The 21,436-nt window shown below is 40.2% G+C and overlaps 1 protein-coding gene across 7 annotated transcripts in view; it reads right to left on the reverse strand.

The window, feature by feature from the left end:
- Positions 1-259: 259 nt before the first annotated feature.
- MRAS (muscle RAS oncogene homolog) overlaps positions 260-21,436 on the reverse strand; it is a 62,778-nt gene continuing 41,601 nt past the window's right edge. For 5 of the 7 annotated variants that reach the window (XM_087920470.1, XM_087920469.1, XM_087920473.1 and 2 more), the window contains 5 exons: positions 20,232-20,443; positions 8,900-9,053; positions 8,557-8,656; positions 6,128-6,207; positions 260-1,335 (listed from right to left, as the gene is read on the reverse strand). In XM_087920470.1, the coding sequence (XP_087776596.1) occupies positions 1,239-1,335; positions 6,128-6,207; positions 8,557-8,656; positions 8,900-9,053; positions 20,232-20,424 (624 nt within the window). In that variant the 5' untranslated portion in view covers positions 20,425-20,443 and the 3' untranslated portion in view covers positions 260-1,238. The remainder of the gene's footprint in view (positions 1,336-6,127; positions 6,208-8,556; positions 8,657-8,899; positions 9,054-20,231; positions 20,444-21,436) is intronic. The other 2 variants (XM_026708004.2, XM_087920474.1) reach the window with 2 other exon arrangements.

Below are 21,436 nucleotides of genomic sequence, written 5' to 3' on the forward strand. Positions count from 1 at the left end.
CTTTTGATGTGGATCGACATACATAATTGCATTATCCTCCATGTATACTTGCTACCTGACAGTATGCTTATGAATTATCTTCCGGAATATAGAATAACATGGAATCCTTTCCATTTTAAAAAGATTATGACTCAGATGGAACCTACATGAAAAATACATGCAGTTGTATTGCACATACATAGAACTCTGAGCATTAAATACAATAATCCTTGAGTTTTAGAAGTAGAGGCAAGAACTTCTGAATATAGGAATGCATTAATGGCATGAGAACAGTAACTGTTTTACTGAAGAAGACATTTTCTGTTTCCAAATAGAAATCCAAGCTATCTAGAAAATACTATAATGGGAAAACTGGTGTTACAATATGGGGCTTAGACAAAAAAAGCCAAAAGTATCAACCAGCACAGAATCAGCACATTTTCTGATATATACTCATATGAGTTCAGTTAATATTTACATCAACATTTATCCATGTTTCTTTTCTTCAAAATAACAAAAGCAAACGAAAAGTACTATTTATCATTTGTAAATAACCATTTAATTTAAATATTTCTCAGACTAGCAAAATGGCTGCCCTCCCACTCTTTCAGAGTAGCCTTTTACGGACAAAACACAACCTGGCACATAGGATGAATAACCCAGATAGGACTGACAACCCACCCCTCACGTTCCTTCATCCTTTTTGCTGGCACTGCCTTATAAAGATCTGGTTACACACCAGTTTCTTTTGCGCACGCACGCACGCACACGCACGCACACACACACACACACAAATTGCATCTCTGAAGACATATTGGGGAATCCAGTGCAAAAGGAAATTCTGCCAAGAAAGGAAATATTGACCTTGATTGACAACACGCTCAGTACTAAGTAAAGCCATTAATGACTGTTTAGAAGTAAGGTCCCCTTGGGAACGCTTGTAGATAAAACATTTTTAGTCACCCAAGTAATTTTAAAATAAAAACTATTGAAATGGCCGACAGTCATAAAAATTGGATATTTTTTTTGCCCCTGCTTTGGAGTAACTTGTTTCTTTTTCTTTCATTCTTTTTTTTTAAGTAAACCAATTCTGCATCATTTGCCAAATAATCATGTGGCTGAATCTCAAGAACGCCCAGAATATTTCCCTTTGAGTTCTTTTGGGCAGGAACTGTTTTCTTGAAAAGTCAAGTTGCAGTTAGGTTGTACAATTGGTTCAAGTTGGAATGGGGAAAAATGAGAAACACAGGAAGAGACAGTCACAAAATCACACAATGCAGTTTGTGGGAACCAGTTGCTCTGTCTCCTCGCCATTTGGTCTTTTTCTTCTTCTGGTTCTTTTCTGGAACCTGTTGCCTGTTAGGGAACATAGAAGAAATATCAGTACTGCTTTTAAGGACTAGTAAGAACTAGAACTCTAGTTCTAGAACCAGAACTCTAATTCTAGAACCAGAACTAGACAACTTATTATATATAGCAATGGCACTTAGACTTATACACCGCTTCACAGTGCTCTACAGCTCTCTCTAAATTGTTTATAGAGTCAGTATATTGACCCCAACAATCTGGGTCCTCATTTTACCAACCTCAGAAGGATAGAAAGCTGAGTCAACCTTGAGCCAGTCAGAATCGAACTCTTGGCAGTGAGCAGTGGAGTTACCTTGCAATATTGCATTCTAACCACTGTGCCACCATGGCTCCTATACATTATAATGTGTCTCTCAATTGTGATCATAACTTGAGGATTACCTGTTATCTGGTTATAGTAACATATATGTTATGTAACACACACACACACACATTTCTCTCTCTCTCTCTTTCTCTCTCTCTCCATTAGTATTTTGTATATTACTATTAACATGCTCTGATGCTAAGGAGTTCTACTCCCTCTCCCCACCTGAAAAGAAATTTGCTCCAAATGCAAAACACAAGCAGAGGAGAGAAATTTCAGTTTTAGTTTCACAGCACCAAGCAGCTTTAGTACAGAATAGTTGAGCTAAGCCATGCCCAGGCTCCTTGCTGTCTCCTTCTTGCTTACACAGCAAATACTGTTTCAGTTTCCAAACAGCCCTCAACTCTCTCACACACTGACAAGATGCTAGCCAGATGTATACCAATGGATGCTGGTAGGCAGAGGCAGAATTCCCCTCCCTCCTATTTTCCTCCCCCAAAACTAAGCCCGATCACATAGTTTCATAGCGAAGCATGGGTATGGAGCTAGTAATATTATATATACTAAAATATATAATATATTATACATTATTATATTATAGAGTAGAATTAGACACCTGCCCAGGATATCTTAGTTCTTGGTTCTAGCTATAGTTAGAATTAGAATCAGGAGCTAAGAAGTCCTGGGCACAGAACTCACACAATAGTTTTGAGGATGGGCAATTTCCATTACAAAAGTGGAGAGTGAATCAAACAGACTCTCTCCCTCCTTAAAGGAGCCTTTTTCCTTCAAAGAAAAAGTTTTAATCACATCCTGCTTGTCTGATGATTTAGACTGATTTTGCATGCGGAGGCAAAATGTGCTTTCTTTGCTTTTGTCTTAACAATGGTGTGTCAACTAATGTTTAAAGGACAGCAGGGTGTGTGAACTTTCCAACTGTAGCTTATTCAACAAACTATACTCAAAGTACAGCAGTGGGTGCGTGTGATAAGGGAACCCAGCACAGTTGAGGCTAAAATATGATGCCTCATTTTAATGGTACTAAACAATTCTACTAAGCTACAAATATAGACATTAGCCACACTGAGAATTGCAAAGCCAGACTATTAGGTTCTTGGGCTTTTCGTGTTTCTGAGCTTGCTCTCTTCTTGCAGACTTTTCATTTCCAGGCTAGTAATGAAATATCTTCAGGAAGAGAAGCAAGGAACACAAACACAGACACACATACACACACAAACCCCAACAACTCAACCCTCAGCAACATATATTCCCCACTATGAAGCCCAACCATCTACCTCAGGCCTGTCAACTCCTTATCACCCATCCCTTCCCACTTGACTGTTTCCTAGTATGATTTGATTGTTGATTGTACCCTATGACTATCATTAAGTGTTGTACATTATGATTCTTGATTCTCAACAAATGTACCTTTTCTTTATGTATACTGAGTGTATTTACACCAAGACAAATTCCTTGTGTGTCCAATCACACTTGGCCAATAAAGTATTCTATTCTATTCTATTCTATTCTATTCTATTCTATTCTATTCTATTCTATTCTATTCTATTCTATTCTATTCTATTCTATTCTATTCTATTCTATTCTATGTTGATGAAACCAACTGTAGCCCGTAGGAGGTACTGTACTTTCCAGTTTCAGGCAGATGGTTTTCATTGCCAGCTTGATTACCCACAGCCTCAAACCAAAGAAACTACAGTAAAGTTGTCCTGTTCTCATCCATACACTAACCCCTGTCCTCCACCCTGAATCTCTGCTAACTTCAGTGGGCAAGCCCTGTTTGAAATTAGTGAGCATAAGAAGCAAGAAAGCACCTCAAAGCTTTTTAAGAGGCATGTAGGGACTTTACTGTATATTATTTTTCTTGAAACAAAAACAAAACTGTACCGCAATAAAATGCAACTGCAATACTGATATTTTTTTTAACCACAATTAAGCGTCAGGCTAAACTGAGCAGCATTTATTAAGCTTTCTTGACCTCTAAATCTCTCTCCCTTCCTTGCATTCCTTCACTGCCAACTAGGAACAGACGGAAGAATGTGCAATGACTGAACAACTTGCATTCTGCAGAAATCAAGGCTACACTATCTTATTTTGTGTAGCTAATGTGGCAGTCAGAGAGCCTCTATTCTAGGAAAGCTTCATGAGAACACAACTGTAAGGCAAGGGTGTGTAACTTTCCTGGCTCAAACAATTAGCATGTTCCCCCCCCCCCGCCCATTTTTCAAAAAATAAGAATGAATACATGCAAAGCATCTAGTGCCAGATGTCCCATTACAGCTAAAAGCCTTTGATTAATAAAGTTTGGAAAGCAGCACAGTGATTCTTTGGGAAAAGGTAACTAGTTTCTAATCCTACGTAGCTTTTTCTCTGGTAATATCACACTACTAACTAGAGCATACAAAACATTTGCTAGACCAATACACGAATACTGCTCATCAGTCTGGAACCTACATTACATATCTGATATTAGCACAGTTGAGAAAGTCCAGAAATATTTCACAAGAAGAGTTCTGCACTCCTCTACTCGTTGTAGAATATCTTATGCCACCAGACTTGAAATTCTAGACCTAGAAAACCTTGAATTACGTCGTCTTCGGTCTGATCTAAGTATGGTATATAAAATCATACTTTGCAATGTCCTACCTGTCAATGAATTCTTCAGCTTCAACTATAACAACACAAGAGCACACAATAGATACAAACTCAAGGTTAACCGCACCAAACTTGATTGCAGGAAATACGACTTCAGCAACAGAGTGGTCAATGTCTGGAATAATACTGTGGTTTCTTCCCCAAACCCCCAAAACTTTAACCTTAGACTGTCTACTATTAACCTCACCCCTTTCCTAAGTGGTCTGTAGGGGGCGTGCATAAGTGCACCAACGTGCCTACCGTCCCTGTCCTATTGTTTCTTTTATTTTTCTTATATGTACCCATTTCATGTATTCATAACTATGTATATACTTACACTTATTATCTTGTAAGCAATTGACAAATCAAATAAATAAATAAATAAATAAAAAATGTCTAATAAGAGCAATGGGCCAGGACATGATTGCTGGGGCATCCTGTCCCATTGGTATTCCAGGGTAGAGATTGCTGCAAAACTGCTTAGCGCAATGAAGGGTTATGTTTGCCAGAAGATACCTGATCTTTGCTAGCTGATCATCAGAGGTGGCTTGAGGTCTAGCAAATGAAATTGCTAACTGTCACGACGAGAGAAGCAATTTTGCCTTTACTGCTAAGGTCAGCCACGAACAGGTTTTAAAAAGCTTGGTGAAAAGACTTCTCATGGGGGAAGGGCTTACATTCAACTCTCCTTTTTTAAAAGTTTTTTTCCAGCTAGTCTCACTTCATAATCTGGCTGGGTTTCCTATGGTTGCTTTCCTCATTTTTCAAAATGTTTGCTTGCTTCTCAGAGCTTCTGCTTGCTTCTTAGAAATATCAAATATTTTGAAAATAAATACAGATTCTCCCAGGCTTGGTTTATACCACATTTGTCTGTAATATTATTTCTTCCTGTTTAGGGTGGGGTGTACGTTGGGTTTAGTGTGGCCAGAAATGTGAACCTGAAGTTCTCATATCCAGTCCAGATGAAAGAAACAGAAGAATTCATATCCTAAAAGTCATGGCTTCAAAATCCTGGCTGAGCCCTAAGCCTCAAAACAGTGGTAGATTGATCAGTTTTCCCATATTTTATTTTTCTTTTTTACATACACAAAAAGGGACAAGTTTTATTTGGTTTTCAGTGGAAGAGCTTCTTTTAATGTCTGGAAGGACATCAAACCTGTGACGTTTCTCTGTTGATTCAACCTATTCAGATATGGACAAAGAGATTTTTGCAGGATCCAATCTGGATTGGTCACTGGAAGTTTTGTCTTCCAAACTTTCAGGCTTTGGTGGGAGCCCATCTTCAAGGAACTTCTCTCTGCTAGAGAGATTCCCTGAGGATGGGTTCTAGTTTTAGAGTCCAAATGCTTGGAAGACAAAACCTCTGGTCCCAGTGACCAATCCAGATTAGATCCTGCAACATTATCTTGGGACACGTTTATTTACCTTCATTCAAAAGAGGTTTCTGTTCAGAAAAAAAAGTTTATGAATTATTTAGTTCAACCCTCTTAAACTATTAAGATTTATATATATATATTACGAACTATTCTAAAAATATGAGTACATACATACATACATACATACTGACAACTATGTTTTGATGTCATTCTTTGAAAGTTGTATTTGTTCAAGATAAATATGGATTAAAAATGATGAGTACAGGTTTCCTGGTAAGCCAAAAATATATGGACAAATATTTAAATAACTAGGATCTATGGCTGAGACTGAAAACTAATGCTTAGTGAATGATTCATAAACTTTTTTTTTCTAAAGTAAGCTTGATTCATGATATGTGAGAGGAAGCCAAATCAGTTGCAGACTTGATTTAATAGTGGGATGGCTCACCTGATTACTCGAACAAGATCATGGAAGGCTTTGTCAACATTCAATGGAGGATCCTTAGCACTAGTTTCTATATATGGAATCTGGAAAACAAAGTCTCAGTGATATTTACATATATACTATATAGACATTTAGAGTATAAGAAATATGGGAAAGCAAAATGCAAATGCCATTAAAACAGGATGAGAGATCGTTTCATATGCTAAGTTAGGGTATTGTTTGATTTCTCCCCTAGAATTTTTGGGCTGTAGAAAAGTAACATTATTCAGAGAGGTCATCTATATAAAAGTGAATAAAGAAAGAGCTATGGACAATTGTTCAAAAGGGTTTTTTAAAATAGTCCTGTAGGTGCTCTTATGGAGCAGAAGTGGTTTTTAATGGCACAGTTGCATTGCAAGCTTTCATAGTGGTCCCACTTTCATGGGTTTCTCTCCAAAATTACAATATAAGAATAGCTGTTGAATGAAAACAGTTGATCTATCTACCCATTGCCTTTATATAGCCAGATTTGAGAACTGGAGTAAACTAAATAAATAAATAAATAATCAATAAATCAATCACAGTAAGAAAAGCAGTTTGCTCAGGGGAAGAACAGTAGTGATTAAAATATATTTTTATTGGAATCTGAATTGTAGAATTCTACATATCAATTCCAGATGTCAAAAAAGTATAAGAACCATTAGGTCATTGAAAAAGACTTGTATCCTATAGCAAACTTTCTTGGAAAGATACAAAATGGAACTTTTTAATGTTAAAACTAAGCTTTTGATACTTTAAGCTTGGATGTATGGGTTTATTTAATATTGCAAACTTATGGTATATTTGTGTATGAGCGGGTTGGTGCATTTACAAACACAAACTTAGAAAAGCATATATTTCCAGTAAAACAAAACCCACAGAAAGAAAAGCAACTAGCCATTACTTTCCTGGAACAGAAAAAGGGAAGGTATAGCTGCAGTAGAATTGACCAATGAGTGCCCATTGCTAGCTTCCAGTCCAGACTGAATTTCTTGACCTTGACCTCTGACCTACATAGGCAGGATTTTCTTGAACTGGTTTACAGTTAAGCCTGTATCCTCACAAAAAGGTACCAGTTTAAGGATGCTGTGTGCATATGCTCTCAATCATCTTTTTCCAAGTTAAAAAGCCTCATTTTAAACACGATTCTTTCGGTTGGCCATTTATAAGGATACTTTTGTGTACTGTATACCAGTTCTGCTCCATTTTTTTCTTCTTCTCATTGGTGGAGGGGATGAAGAAGGGACAGGCGTAACTATATATGGTAAACTAAATGAGGTTTTATGACCCCGCGTATTGGCACTAAGATAGCAAATGCTAAGAGACGGTGCTGTTAAAATGGAGCCTTTCTGTCTGATTGAAACGTCGCCCACCTTCCCCTCCCTTCAAACAGTTCTTTAGAGCCTAATAAATCTCAGGCTTTCTTTACAATATCTGCACGCTGAAAACTTGCAGCGTTGTCAAGCTAGGCTTCAAACGTGAACGGGAAGTACTTCAATCGCCCAACATCTAGATAGTGGGTTCACGTTTTGCTTTTTAACTAATGAACTCAGTATACAAATGTCTGAAGGAGTTTTCGTAAATGAGTGCAGTATCTCCAGAGTGCTGCTGTGCTTTTCTAATAGACCTGACATACTCAAAATGTCATTTAAACGATGACATTGGATGCATTATTGATTAGTGTTTTTTAAAAAATATTGCAACTTAATTGGAAAAATGGACAGGATTGTGGGTAAGAACAACGATTCTAGACCCGCAATGGAATTTAGCATCGTCCCAGGAATCAGAGGATTGATGGATATAGGAAAGGAGCCAAGTAAGAGATTTGATATTAGAAAGAGAATCCAACATCAAATCATACTCCTCCACTGGTCTCTTTATGGGGTTGACAGATATGACATCAAACAATCCTCCTACAGAGCATGGAACTGAGGATTGTCTGGATTCTAAACCCACCTCAGGCTAAAGGGAATAGTGGGAAAGGGGTGTCAAAGGGGATTATGTTCCTACTACAGATCTACTCCATGGCATGCAGCCCCTGAGGAATTTACAATTTTGAAAAGGAAAGAGACACTCTGTCTGCCTTAACTTGGCCACCATCAACATGCTTATCCAAAATCCACTTCATAATTTGTTTTCTAATTCCACTGATGACATCCCTCAACTGAGCAGTTCTGAGAACAATTTTATTCTAAAAAGGTATCCTGGGGATAGTCTGAGCCAGGGATCACATCAGGGATATATGCAGGGTATTCCAAAAAAAAGTCAAGATGGCAGCTGTGACATGTGATTTAAGTGATTTGCCAATCCGGTGGTTGCCATCGTGACTATTTTTATTCCACCTTGTGAACACCCTTGGACCATTTCCAGGCCACAGTCACAGAACAGGATGGGAAGAAACCAAGAGGACGTACATTGTGCTTGGCTGCCATTTCCTTCCCTTGGTCCTGGGTGATTTTTCTCAAATGCATTAGATCAACTTTGTTGGCCACTAAAATCATTGGAAAAGATTCTCTGAAAGACAAAAAGAAGAATGAGAAATATCAATACAATCTATCTTTGTGGCGAGTACAGGAATTATACATTTTAAATCCTTCCATAAAACAATAACCGATGTTCACTCAATATCACCCAGTGTAGGAAGTAATACATTTCAACAATATTTCATATCTCTACTTTTCTATAGATGACTTCTAGTTGAATCCATGGACTGGCCACACCGAAAAACTTTTTATCTAGAGGCTGGAGGGCACCTACCTATCTTTAACTCGGAGAATGAGTTGATGGAACCTATCCACATGTTCAAAGCTGGCTTTATCTGTGACCGAATAGACTATAAGAAAGCCATCTCCCGTCCTCATGTACTGCTCTCTCATTGCACTGAATTCTTCTTGACCAGCAGTGTCCAGGACTAGTGAGAAGAGAGAGGGAAAAAAAGAAAATGATTGAAAGAAATCACTTGCTTGCCCACTTAAGTCGCTTCTCCAAACCACATCAGACCTGTTATATCCAAAGATGTGCCACTATTTAGATAGTAAATACGTAAAAGGAGATGGGCCTTTTTCTAGCTCTGTCCTTGTTGTTCACATTTGGTGGAAGATACATGCAAAGGGCAGCCTAAATACAGTGGTAGATAGGCTAGGGTTTTTTAGTCTCAGCAAATGATAATCAGCTGGATAAGCCCACCGAGACGTGGTGGCGCAGTGGTTAGAATGCAGTACTGCAGGCTACTTCTGCTGACTGCCCGCTGACTGCAATTTGGCAGTTCAGATCTTACCAGGCTCAAGATTGACTCAGCCTTCCATCCTTCTGAGGTGGATAAAATAAGGACCCAAATTGTTGACAGCAATATGCTGACTCTGTAAACCACTTGGAAAGCCCTTTAAAGTGGTATATAGGTCTAAGTGCTATTGCTATATGGTCCCATAACAAAGCAAATAAAAAATGAAGTAATAATCCCATAATAAGGCAAGAGCAAATCATTTCCATTCTGCTGCCTAGTAAATGGCATAGACAGGGCCCCGCAGCCAGGAGCCAAGCTCAACATCAAAGAGGTTTTACATGAGATGAGTAAAATAGTAGTAAACTTTCCAAAAGAGTGTCTTGGAAGCAGGACTCCTCCTTGATTCAGGTATAGGTATGTATTAAGGGGATTGATGCAAAGCCCTTGAATTATTCATTCAGTGTTTTCTCCCATCCCTCCTTTGAATGCTCATCAGAAGAATGAGCATTTCAGATGTGAGCACATATAATTTGGTGATTCAGGCTGCAAGTGGTTTGGGCTTGGTGACTCCTGATGCATTTGGGTTGCTTGTTCAAAAATCCCTACCCAGCAATCTGTTCAGGAGGCTGTTCTTATCCTTAATTTGTTTTGTAGTTTCCATGTGGTCAGATAAAAGCCTGCTGTGTAATAATGGGCTTTTTAAGGTTTGTACTTTTCTTCACGTAAAAGGGCCTTTCTCTTGTATTATAAGGGAAATTATTTTTCACTACCTAATGGGGGAAACTCAACATCACAGCCATTGTTAAATAATTATTTTAAGGCCATTAAGAAAAGAAAGATCTCTGAAAAGGAGACATAATGTACTGTGTTCTAGTAGCAGAGATATTGGTGGTAGGGTTACTTTTCTTTTCTTTTAGTATAGGTTGGGTATCAGACAGAAGTGGTATTCAGCAGGTTCTGACCAGTTCTGGAGAACCGGAAGCGGAAATTTTGAGTAGTTTGGAGAACGGGCAAATACCACCTCTGACTGGAGATTTTACAGTTTCCTTCCCCTGCCACCCCCACCAAGCCACCCCCACAGAACCAATAGTAAAAAAAAAAAAATTGAATCCCACCACTGGTATCAGCAACCTGCAGCTCTGGAGCTGCATGTGGCTCTTTGGGCCCTCTGATGTGGTTCCCTGCTGGGTGATCCTACTACTGGCTGGCCCCATCCTTTACCAGGAGTGGGATGCTACTGGTTCTGCCCAGCTCTATAGAACCGGTAGCTCTGAAGAACAGCAGACGCCAAACCGGTTCTGTGTTTGCTACTGTTTGGCCCACCTTCCCACCTAGGCTCTTACCTGTCCTTTATTTCCTGCTTTTTCAACCACAGCTGCTTTGCGCGGCACAGCTGAGGTTGAAAAAGCAGGGGAAAAAAAGGCTTTCTAAATGCTGCGTACCTGCGCGCAGTGCTTTTCAGCTGTCCGGGCAGCACAGCTTAAGGTTTTTTTTACAGACGCAAAATATAGTCACTGAACCGGTAGTAACACCGGTTGAATCCCACCCTCCCCTTCCAGTCACTCCTCGCCTGGCCTGAGAAGGTAAAAGACAAAAAACAGAAATGAGAGGGAAGGAGGAGGACACACACACACACACACACACACATACACACAGACCCATTTCCCACAGAAAACATCAGGAACCACAAAACCTGGGTAGGCATGGCGGGGTGCGTGTTCATGTGACTGGATGGGAGTGGCGTTGAGTTGGCTACGCCCACCCAGGTTCTATGGCTCCCGATGTTTTCTTTTCTGTGGGAAACGGGTCCAAATGGCTCTTTGAGTGTTTAAGGTTGCAGACCCCTGGTATAGGTTGTCCTTGACTTATGACCACAAATGAGCCCAAAATTTATGTTGCTAGGTTAAGACAATTGTTAAATTAGTTTTGCCCCATTTTACAACCTTTCTTGCCAGAGTTGTTAAGTGAGTTGCTGCAGTTGTTAGGTTAACTGACTATGGCTTCTCCACTGACTTTGCTTGTCAGAAGGTTGAAAAAGGTGATCACATAACCCCGGGACACTGCAACCATCATAAATATATGCCAGTTGCCAAATGTCCAAAATTTGATCATGGCAATGCTGCAGTGGTTGTATGTGTGAACAACAGTCATAAGTCACTTTTTTCAGTGCCGTTGTAACTTTGGTCACTAAATGAATGGTTGTTAAGTCAAAGACTACCTATGTAAAGACCTCCTGGGGGGGGGGGGTTAAGCCTTGAGAGCCACTTTGGACCGTGAGTTCTAGTCCTGCCTTAGGCACAAAGCCTGCTGGTTGACCCTGGGCTAGTCTTAGCCCTAGGAAGAAGGCGGCCGTGGCAAATTACTTCTGAAAATCTTACCAGGAAAGCTGCAGAGACATGTCCAGGTTATCTCTGAGAATTGGACACAATTGAATGGAAGGGGAATAAATAAAGCTACAAGATCCCATGGAACATTGACCGTTCTGGATAGTGTCTCACATCAAAGCATGACTATATTAGGATGACTGCTTAGAAAGGGCTAGTATAGAGGTCTCCAAACTTAGCAACGTGTTAAGACTTGTGGACTTCAGCTTATGCTGGCTGGAAAATTCTGGGAGTTGAAGTCCACAAGTCTTAAAGTTGCCAAGTTTAGAGACCCTTGGGCTAGTCCAAATCTTCTCTCATCACCGAAATGTATGATTTGTTTTTTATGATTTCAAATGAATGACTCACCACTTGGAGTCTAAGAAAGGACAGACTGAGGGAAGTTTTTAATCTGAATGAAGGCTAGCCCCCCCCACCTAACCCTGAGTTTTGTCTGCAAGAGTAGAACTTGGTTTAAGGATGTGACAAATAAAGACAGGAATGTCTCAAAGCATTTACAGAGAAAAAATTTTCCTTCTCCACTGGATATCCACAACCAGCCTGATCAAAAACTGTGGGAAGGACACACCTCTGGGTTTGAAAGTTAATGACTATTCTCTCTTCTGCCAGCGTTTCTTTATACTGTACCTCGAACCACTGAATATCCTCTTCCTGGGAATAGTGGGAAGAAATGAAAACCAGAGTGGTAGTGTGGCTACCACAAAAAGCTGCAATTACTCTCTTCTGACATCACTCAACTACATAGCAGTGTGTAACCATTACAGGGCTCCTGGGAATCAGATGTTATGGCTGCTTGAAGATTGCTCCTGATGACAAAAGCAACAGAAGGCATTCCTACATCTAGAAAGCAACAATTCAGTCGCACAACAGTGTCAGAAAACGGAAAAAATGCAGCAGTGGCAACACCCGTAACCATCACGTATTTAATGTCACTTGTACACTCACAGATGGCAACTGTAGGTAGAAAGCATCAATCACTAAGGGTAGGTACCCCAGAATTACGTGACTCATAACACTGGGCCCATACTTTTCTTTACATCCAGAAAGAACAATATCAGAATAAAAGTTTTCCTGCTTCTCATGTGCTTTGCTTAGCAAACAAGTAGCATGCTCCTAATACAGTACTGTACAATGATGGGGATGATTATGTCATTCCACCCATATCATCTATTGATTCAAGGCTCCTTTTAAGGCTCCCTTCATCTATTTTCCCCCCCACAACAACAAACATCTCCATCTCTTTGAGTTGGGTTGGAAAGAGAAGGATGGGACCAGAGTCACCCTGCTGGCTTCATGCCAAGGCAGGTCTAGAGCTCACAATCTCCCACTTTCTAGCTCAGCTTCTTAACCACCCCACCAAGCCAGCTCTTGATGTATAGGTAGTCCTCAGCTTATGTCAATTCATTTAGTGGCCATTCAAAGTTACAACAGCACTGAAAAAGTGACTGATGACTGTCTTTCACAGTACGACCCATTACAAGCATCCCCATGGTGATTTACATTCGGATGTTTGATAATTGGTTCAAATTTATGATGGTTGCAGTGTCCAGGGGTCATATGATTCCCTTTTGTGACCTTCTGAGAAGCAAAGTCAGCTGGGGGAAGCCAGATTCACTCAACAACCATGTTACTAACTTAACAGCTGCAGTGGTTCACTTAGAAACTGTGGCAAGAAAGGTCATAAAATGGGGAAAAGCTCATTCAACAAATGTTTTACTTACCAATGTATATTTTGGGCTCAATTATGATCATAACTTGAGGACTACCTATTATCTGGATATAGGAAAATATATGTTATGTAACACCCACTCACACGTTTCTCTCTCTCTCTCCCTTTCTCTTTCTCTTTCTGTCTCTCCCTCTCTCTTTCCCTCTCTCTTTCTCTCCCTCTTTCTTTCTCTTTCTTTCTCTTTCTCTCTCTGTCTCTCCCTCTCCCTCCCTCTCTTTCTCTCCCTCTTTCTTTCTTTCTTTCTTTCTTTCTCTTTCTCTCTTTCTGTTTCTCTCTCCCCCTCTCTTTCTCTCTCTCTCTCCCCCCTCTCTTTCTCTCCATCTCTCTTTCTCTGTCTCTTTCTCTCTCTGTCACTCCTCCTCTCTCTCTTTCTCTCTCTCCCCCCTCTTTCTCTCCTTCTCTCTCTCTCTCTCTTTCTCTCTCTGTCTCTCCTCCTCTCTCTTTCTTTCTCTCTCTTCCTCTCTTTCTCTTCCTCTCTTTCTCTTTCTCTCCCTCCCCCTCTCTCTCTCCTCTCTTTCTCCCCCTTTCTCCCTCTCTCTCTTCTCTCTCCCTCTCTCTCTCATCTCTCTCTTTCCCTCTCTCTCTCATCTCTCTCCCCTCTCTTTCCCTTTCTCTCTCATCTCTCATCTATATTAATATGCTGTGTTATATATTATAGAATACTCCAGCATGACATTTGCTTGTGTAAATAATCTTTCCTTCATAGGAAACAAAGGGGGTTAAGAAGTCCTGAATGAGAAGCTTGGAGCTTTAAAGGATGATTTGGGAAAGAAACACAAAGAGAGAAGCCACCCTCTGTTTTGAAGGGTGGAAAGAGTGTGGAAAGAACATCTGTCCTTCTACCAAAGTAAAAGTCGGGATTCAAAACAGTCCCTCTTGTTCTATGAGGAGAGAGAAGAACTTAAAGACTGGCTCAAGATCAGCATCAGCCAATCCGAAAGGCAACGGGGTTAAGAAGACTCCTATTGCTGGGATATTCTCCTGCCAAAGGCTTTTGAAGTGAGCAGCATAGCTCATGTCAGTGAAATTCAAACTATAAAACCAGAGTGAGTTCTCTGGCATCTTGCAGGGACAGGGGTTTTCTTCAGTATCGGTTATGCTTATTCTAACCCCTGGGGTACAAATTCAAATTCACTGCACACCATATTGCTTCATGAATATTAGGCCTGAGGTAACACTGCCATTTTCTGTCGTAGGCTTATAGGTATCCCACTTTAATCTTGGTTTGATATTCATTCCATTCCCTTTTCTTCTTTTTTTTTTTTAAAGGATAGTAACTTTTTACAACCATCCGGTGATAATCTTTAAAATGTCCTGTAACATAATGGTAACTGGAAATAATGCTTACTAAAAAAAAACCCTTATTATTTAAAGGAAACAATAAGCGCCTTAACCAACCACACAAGATTGAATACAGGCAGTTTTCTAGTCAGAACAATTTGTTTAGTGACCGTTCAAAGCTACAACGGCATTGAAAAAAGTGACTTATGACCATTTTTTATACTCCCGACCAGAGATGATATTCTGGAGAACCAGCAGCGGACATTTTGAGTATTTGGGAGAACCGGTAAATACCACCTCTGACTGGCCCCACCCCCATCTATTCTCTGCCTCCTGAGTCCCAGCTAATCGGCTGGGTCTTCTTTTGTTGCCCTGCAGAGGAGAACGGAGCTGGAAAGCAGGTTAGTGGGGTGGGGAGGGAATGGGGATTTTGCAGTACCCTTCCTCTGCCATGCCCACTAAGCCATGTCCACAGAACCGGTAGTAAAAAATTTTTGAATCCCACCGCTGCTCCTGACCATTGGAGGATCGCCATGGTCACGTGATCAAAATTCAGATACTTGGCAACTGGTTCATATTGATGAGGGTTGCAGTGTTCTGAGGTCCCGTGATCAACTTTTGAGACCTTCTGTCAAGCAAAGTCAACGGGGAAGGCAGATCTGTTTAACAACTGTGTTATTACCTTAACTGCAATGATTCACTTAACTGCGGCAAGGAAGTTTGTGAAATGGGATAAAACTCACTTAACCAATGCCTCACTTAGCAACCGAAACATTGGGCTCAATTGTGGTCATAAGTTGAGGACTATCCTGTACTTTTCAAAATCACCACGGACACTTGCATCTGATCAATTCACTCTCAAGCTGCTTTGGCTCTTTATGCAAAAGCAGACAGCTGAAAAAATATGGTTTTTCAAAAAAATAAAGTAATAAAGTAAAATAGCAGTGGCCCAAACAAAACATTGTGAGCAATGGCTAATAAAGCTTATGGGAAGATTTTAAACTAAAACTTGAAATACAATTCCTGGCCACTGAAGAAAATGGATGTTGCTTCTGAACAAACAGGAATACAAGTATCTCAATTCCTCTCTCCTGTGGCTAGCATCGAACATGCTGGATTGAAGGACACAACGCAAGTAGTCCTTGCTTAGTGACCCTTCATTTAGCAACCATATGAGGGGGACTTACAACCAGCCCTTGAAGTGGTGGCCAAAATAGCATCTCTATGATCACGCAATCACAATTTGGGCATTTTGCAACTAGCTTGTAATTATGATGGTTACAGTGTCCCTCAATCCTTTATGGGAATCATTTGCGATCTTCATTGCCAACTTCCCACAGGTGAAGTCAGTGGGAAAGCTGGCAGGAAGTCACAAGTCACTCCTGCTGCTTTTCCTCCCAAAGAGCCTCCGGGTGATGTAGGGAATTTGTACTCCACCTTTGGGTTGGAGCCTTCTGTGTGGGGGGCTGTTCCCACCACAGGAGTTGCCTACTAGACGCTGCGAGTTGTTCTTGGGTAAGCTGTTCCCAGGTAAACTGTTCCCATAGTGTCTGCTTTCAGTGCTGTCTCCATTGTGCAGTTGATGTCCAGCTTGGTGTACAGCATGCTCACCCAGGCTGTGTACCAAAAGACCTGCAGGCTCTCTAATGCCACCAGAAAAAGCAGCATCAGCATCACGTGGTGTGATGGACCTATTGCTTCTGAAGCCATGAAACAAACAACAAATATAAGATCAAATATATTGCACCTGCAATGGCAGATGTCTTGCCTGCTTGGTTGCCTGATACATGGTTTCTGTGGTGCAAGCAAGGGCTTCTGGATTTATCCCTCTTCCCAAAGAGTAATCCAGTGCTTCGAGAAGGAGATGGTGACTAAACTTGCTCAGGTTGTCCCTTTCCTATTTCTCCTCCTCAGCACCAGAAGGTTTCCAAGCATTCCAGGCAGTGATGGGATTCAGCCAGTTCTCACCACTTTGGGAGAACCGGTTGTTAACTTTCTGAGCAGTTAGGCAAACTGGTTGTTGGAAGAAATAATTAGGGCAGAGAACCTGTTGTTAAATTATTTGAATCTCACCACTGATTTCAGGCCACTGAGCATGGGATGAAGCTTGGGAAATATGCTTTTTTCCTGACCTAATTGGATTCCATGAGGTTACATTTCAATGCAAGAAAGGGACCTGAACAAAGCATGCTTGCCTAAAAAAGAAAGCTTGCCATGAGCATGACTTGTGACTTCCTGCCAGCTTCCCCAATGACTTTGCTTGTTGGAATTGGGCAGTAAATTGCAAGTTGTGGTCATAATGTTACAGTGACTAACTGCACATTGCAGGCTTAATGACTGCAACTGAGAGCACCAAAATTTCCATCGTAAGTTGGCATAGTCATATAATTTTTCGTTTTACACCTGGGTTACTTAATGGAGTTTCAGTCCAATTACTCTTGTTAACTGAGGACTACTTGAACATATCTTTCATAAATGTGGTTTCTTAAAGTGGCACCTAGTCTTAAACCATTGTTTTTGTTGGAGTATTAGATGTACACCTGCAACATCCAAGCTATAAAAATGTCCAATGGATAATGAATATATATTCTATAGTTAAGCTTTAGCATTTATTGCAAAAAAAAGGTAAAAAAAAAATTATTAACCCTTTCCAGGGTTAATAAATCTTCTCAGTTGAAAAAGCTGTTTTATTTTTAAACTCTGTTTGTATTAAAGCCATTCACTTTGCCCCCAGGGCTCGAAACGATTCCATATTTTCTTCCTTCACAGCTATCTGTTAATAATTTTTGGAAAATTAAAGGTTTTGGGGGACAGTATTTGATGCTGAAATGAAACTAATTGGTCAAGCAACTGCCATTCTTAGATTGCTGCAGTATATGCAAAGCCACTAAATATGCATATACAGTATATTAAGCCACCAGCAACTGGACAAGCTGATTCCAAGGGAGAAAAAAAATGAAAATAACTCCTGGAGGCAAAATGCCTGTAATTGTCAGAAAGCATCCCATTGCATTGTTTGTACATTTTCATAGCTCTTTACACTTTTTTTTTCTTTTTCAGGTGGACTTGTTCTTAGAAAAAAAATGTGCAAAAAATTCAGAATGACAGCCCATAGCTGAGTTGAGTTTAGAGATGTCTTATATTTATTTAATCACTGTTACAACAACTTTGGATGGAAGAGAAATACATTCATTTGCAATGAAAAATCTTGAAGAAAGCCTAGGTCTCAATACCTGCTTGGCTATAATAGTCGTGAGATCATTTAGAAGATTTCATACTCTCTATCTCACCAGTTCGAATGAAAAGGAAACCGTTATCTGCCATTCATCCTTGGATATTGGCTAGAACTGATGCGCTGTCATAAAATAAATAATATTGCAAGTAACAGAACTTTCTTCTTCTCTCTGTGTCATCTTGTATCCCCAGAACCAGTAAAAGAGCATTTCTTAATATTATTGTGGGTAGGCTAAAGCTTCCAGGAACATCACAAGGAAAAAGTTTCTGCATTATTCTATTTCTGTTAGAAATAGCCCAGAATTGGTTGAAAGATGGTGGCTACATAAATATAATAAACAAACAAACCAAGCAACCCAAGATTATTTTTTTCTATACCCTATTATCAGTTTTGGCCATTGAAGTTGTGTAGTTGCTGGCCAGAATGTTCAAAAAATGTTAAGAACCTACCTTATGCCCCCAATCCATTAAGTTTATTATGTAAGAAACAGTGCACAGGATCACTGGTAGTTGGGGGGGGAGAAGAACACCTTGAACTCCTTTCTGACTCAACTTAGCACAGTAGTCCTCAATTTACAACCATAATTGAGCCCAAAATTTCTGCTGCGAGGCAAGACAGTTGTTAAATGACTTCTACTCATTTTATGATCTTTCTTGCCACAACTGTTAAATGCACCACTACAGTCATTAAGTTAGTAACGTGGTTGTGAAGTCTTACTAAGTGTTAAGTGAATCTAGCTCCCCACTGATTTTGCTAATCGGATCACATGATCCCCGAAACACTGCAACTGTCATAAATGTGAATCAGTGGTCAAGCGACTGAAGTTTGATCACCCGGGGGTGCTGCAATTGTTGTGAAAAGCAGTCATAAGTCACTTATACTGCATGAGTCAAAAAGAGGGCTGTGAAACTATTTACAGACCCCTCATATCCTGGACATAAACTGTTTCAACTCCTTCCCTCAAAATGACGCTATAGAGCACTGCACATCAGAACAAGTAGACACAAGGACAGTTTTTCCCCAAACACCATCACTCTGCTAAACAAATAATTCCCTCAACACTGTCCAACTATTACAAAGTCTGCATGACTGTTACTATTAATCTTCTCATCACTCCTTATCACCCACCCCCTCCCACTTGTGACTGTATGACACTAACTTTGTTGCTTGTATCCTTACGATTTATATTGACTGTTTCCTAGTATGATTTGATTTCTTATTGTACCCTATGATTATTATTAAGTGTTGTACCCAGGTGTGGGATTCAACCGGTGTTACTACCAGTTCAGTTACTACGTTCGGTGACTACATGCGCGTGTTAAAAAACCTTAAGCTGTGCTGCCGGGACAGCTGAAAAGCACTGCGCGCAGGTGCGCAGCAATTGAAAAACCTCTTTTCCCCTGCTTTTTCAACCTTGACTGTGCCGTGCAAAGCAGCTGAGATTGAAAAAGCAGGAAATAAAGGACAGGTAAGACCCAGGTGGGTGGGTGGGCCAAACATCAGCAAACACAGAACCGGTTCGGTGTCTGCTGCTCTTCAGAGCTACCGGTTCTATAGAACCGGGCAGAACTGGTAGCATTCCCACCCCTGGTTGTACCTTATGATTCTCGATGAATGTATCTTTTCTTTTATGCACACTGAAAGCATTTGCACCAAGACAAAATCCTTGTGTGTCCAGTCACAATTGGCCAATAAAGTATTGTATTGTATTGTATTGTATTGTATTGTATTGTATTGTATTGTATTGTATTGTATTGTATTGTATTGTATTGTATTGTATTCTATCCTACCCTACCCTACCCTACCCTACCCTACCCTACCTTACCTTACCCTACCCTACCCTACCCTACCCTACCCTACCCTACCCTACTCTACTCTACTCTACTCTATTCTATTCAGTACTGTTGTATCTTTGGTCACTAAGCGAATTATTGCAAGTTGAGGACTACCTGTATAAGTGAATTGTGAGAAGAGGAAGAGTCTGTCCTGCTCTGCCCCTGGCACCATCAAAATGCACCATCCTTCCTGAACTAGCCACAGTTATACTAGTATTTGCTGGTAAATTATTTGCGGACTTACTTAAACGATTGGTTTAAATAAAATAAGAATAATCTCAACTGAGCTAGTTAAGTTCTGTTAGCTTCCTTGATATCAAGCATATAGTAGCACAAATGTAAGTCTGAAAACACTGGGGACTTTCATTGAAAAGCCATTCAAATCTGGAAAAGGAAACTTACCATCCAGAATTGCCCATTGCCCATCTATCTCTGTGTGCTTCAGATAGGAATCTTCGATCGTTGGGTCATAGTCTGGCACGAAGATTTTCTGGAAAAACTGAATGGTGAGGGCACTTTTCCCGACACCCCCATCTCCAACCACCACTAATTTGTAAGTGGGCAAGTTCTCACTTGGCACAGCACTGGTAGCCATGGTGTCCAAAGGGCCAAATCTAGAACAGAAACAGCATGTTTTGAAACAGTGTAGAGTGGCAACAGCATGTCGACTGCTGTTATAAGATGCATAACACATCATCAGTTCAAATGCAATTGAAACAAAATATCAAAGCAAACTTAAAAAAAAACCCCCCGCATAGATGCATTATTTAAAAAAATACTTCAAAAGTCCAGCTTAAAGTGGAAAGAACAGGGATTATACAATGTGAATTTTGTCTCTTGGGAGTAAAACAGAAGAAGCTCTCTTCCTGTCTCCTGGAGCACATTATATTTCAGCTTAGACTTCTGCAATCAAGGCTTGAACTACTGTTGCATGCTCTGCTACCAGCTCATTAATGGTTGTGGTTGGCAGACCAAGTTGTGCAAATGTGCTTCTTGTTCCCACTGGAGACTCAAGTATGATCCACACCTACCGTTTCAGGAAGACACAGCCCTTCCTGAACAGACTTAACACTACACCTCAAAGTTCAATTTCCTTCTGACCAAAAGCATCATGATCTTCTCTGGGTATCATTTCATTTTGCTTATCATTTTCTAGCTCATGTATCTAGGAGAAGTCAAAAGAAGTAACAAGGAGCTCTCCAAAGCAATCAGTCAGGCAGAAAGAAGAGTTAAAAATATCTCCATCTATTATCTATTCTGTTATTGGGAGATTTGTTCTACTGTCTTCTTTGTATGTGTTGTGTTAAGAAAAATATATAGTAAAGGTAGAAATGATTTGGTCAGGAAATAATAAATATATTGTATGTCACTTTGCCAAGCCCTGCAGATTTGTGAGTGCGGTCTTTTCACAAGATCTGCAAAAGCCCGAAGGACAGGAAGATGTGGTTTGGATTCCCACCACAGATGCAAACAAAAATGTTTCCTCAGCTGAAGTTGAAGCCGATCATTTAAATATAACTTTCAAAGCTTGGGTTAAAATTAATTATTGCCCCCATTATACGGGCCTTCCTAAACTCAGACAAGATCTTCAAGAATAGTGCTTTGAA

Source organism: Pseudonaja textilis, chromosome 1, assembly GCF_049901715.1.
Source record: "Pseudonaja textilis isolate UNSWEBS1 chromosome 1, rPseTex1.2, whole genome shotgun sequence".
Taxonomy (NCBI): Eukaryota; Metazoa; Chordata; class Lepidosauria; order Squamata; family Elapidae; genus Pseudonaja; species Pseudonaja textilis.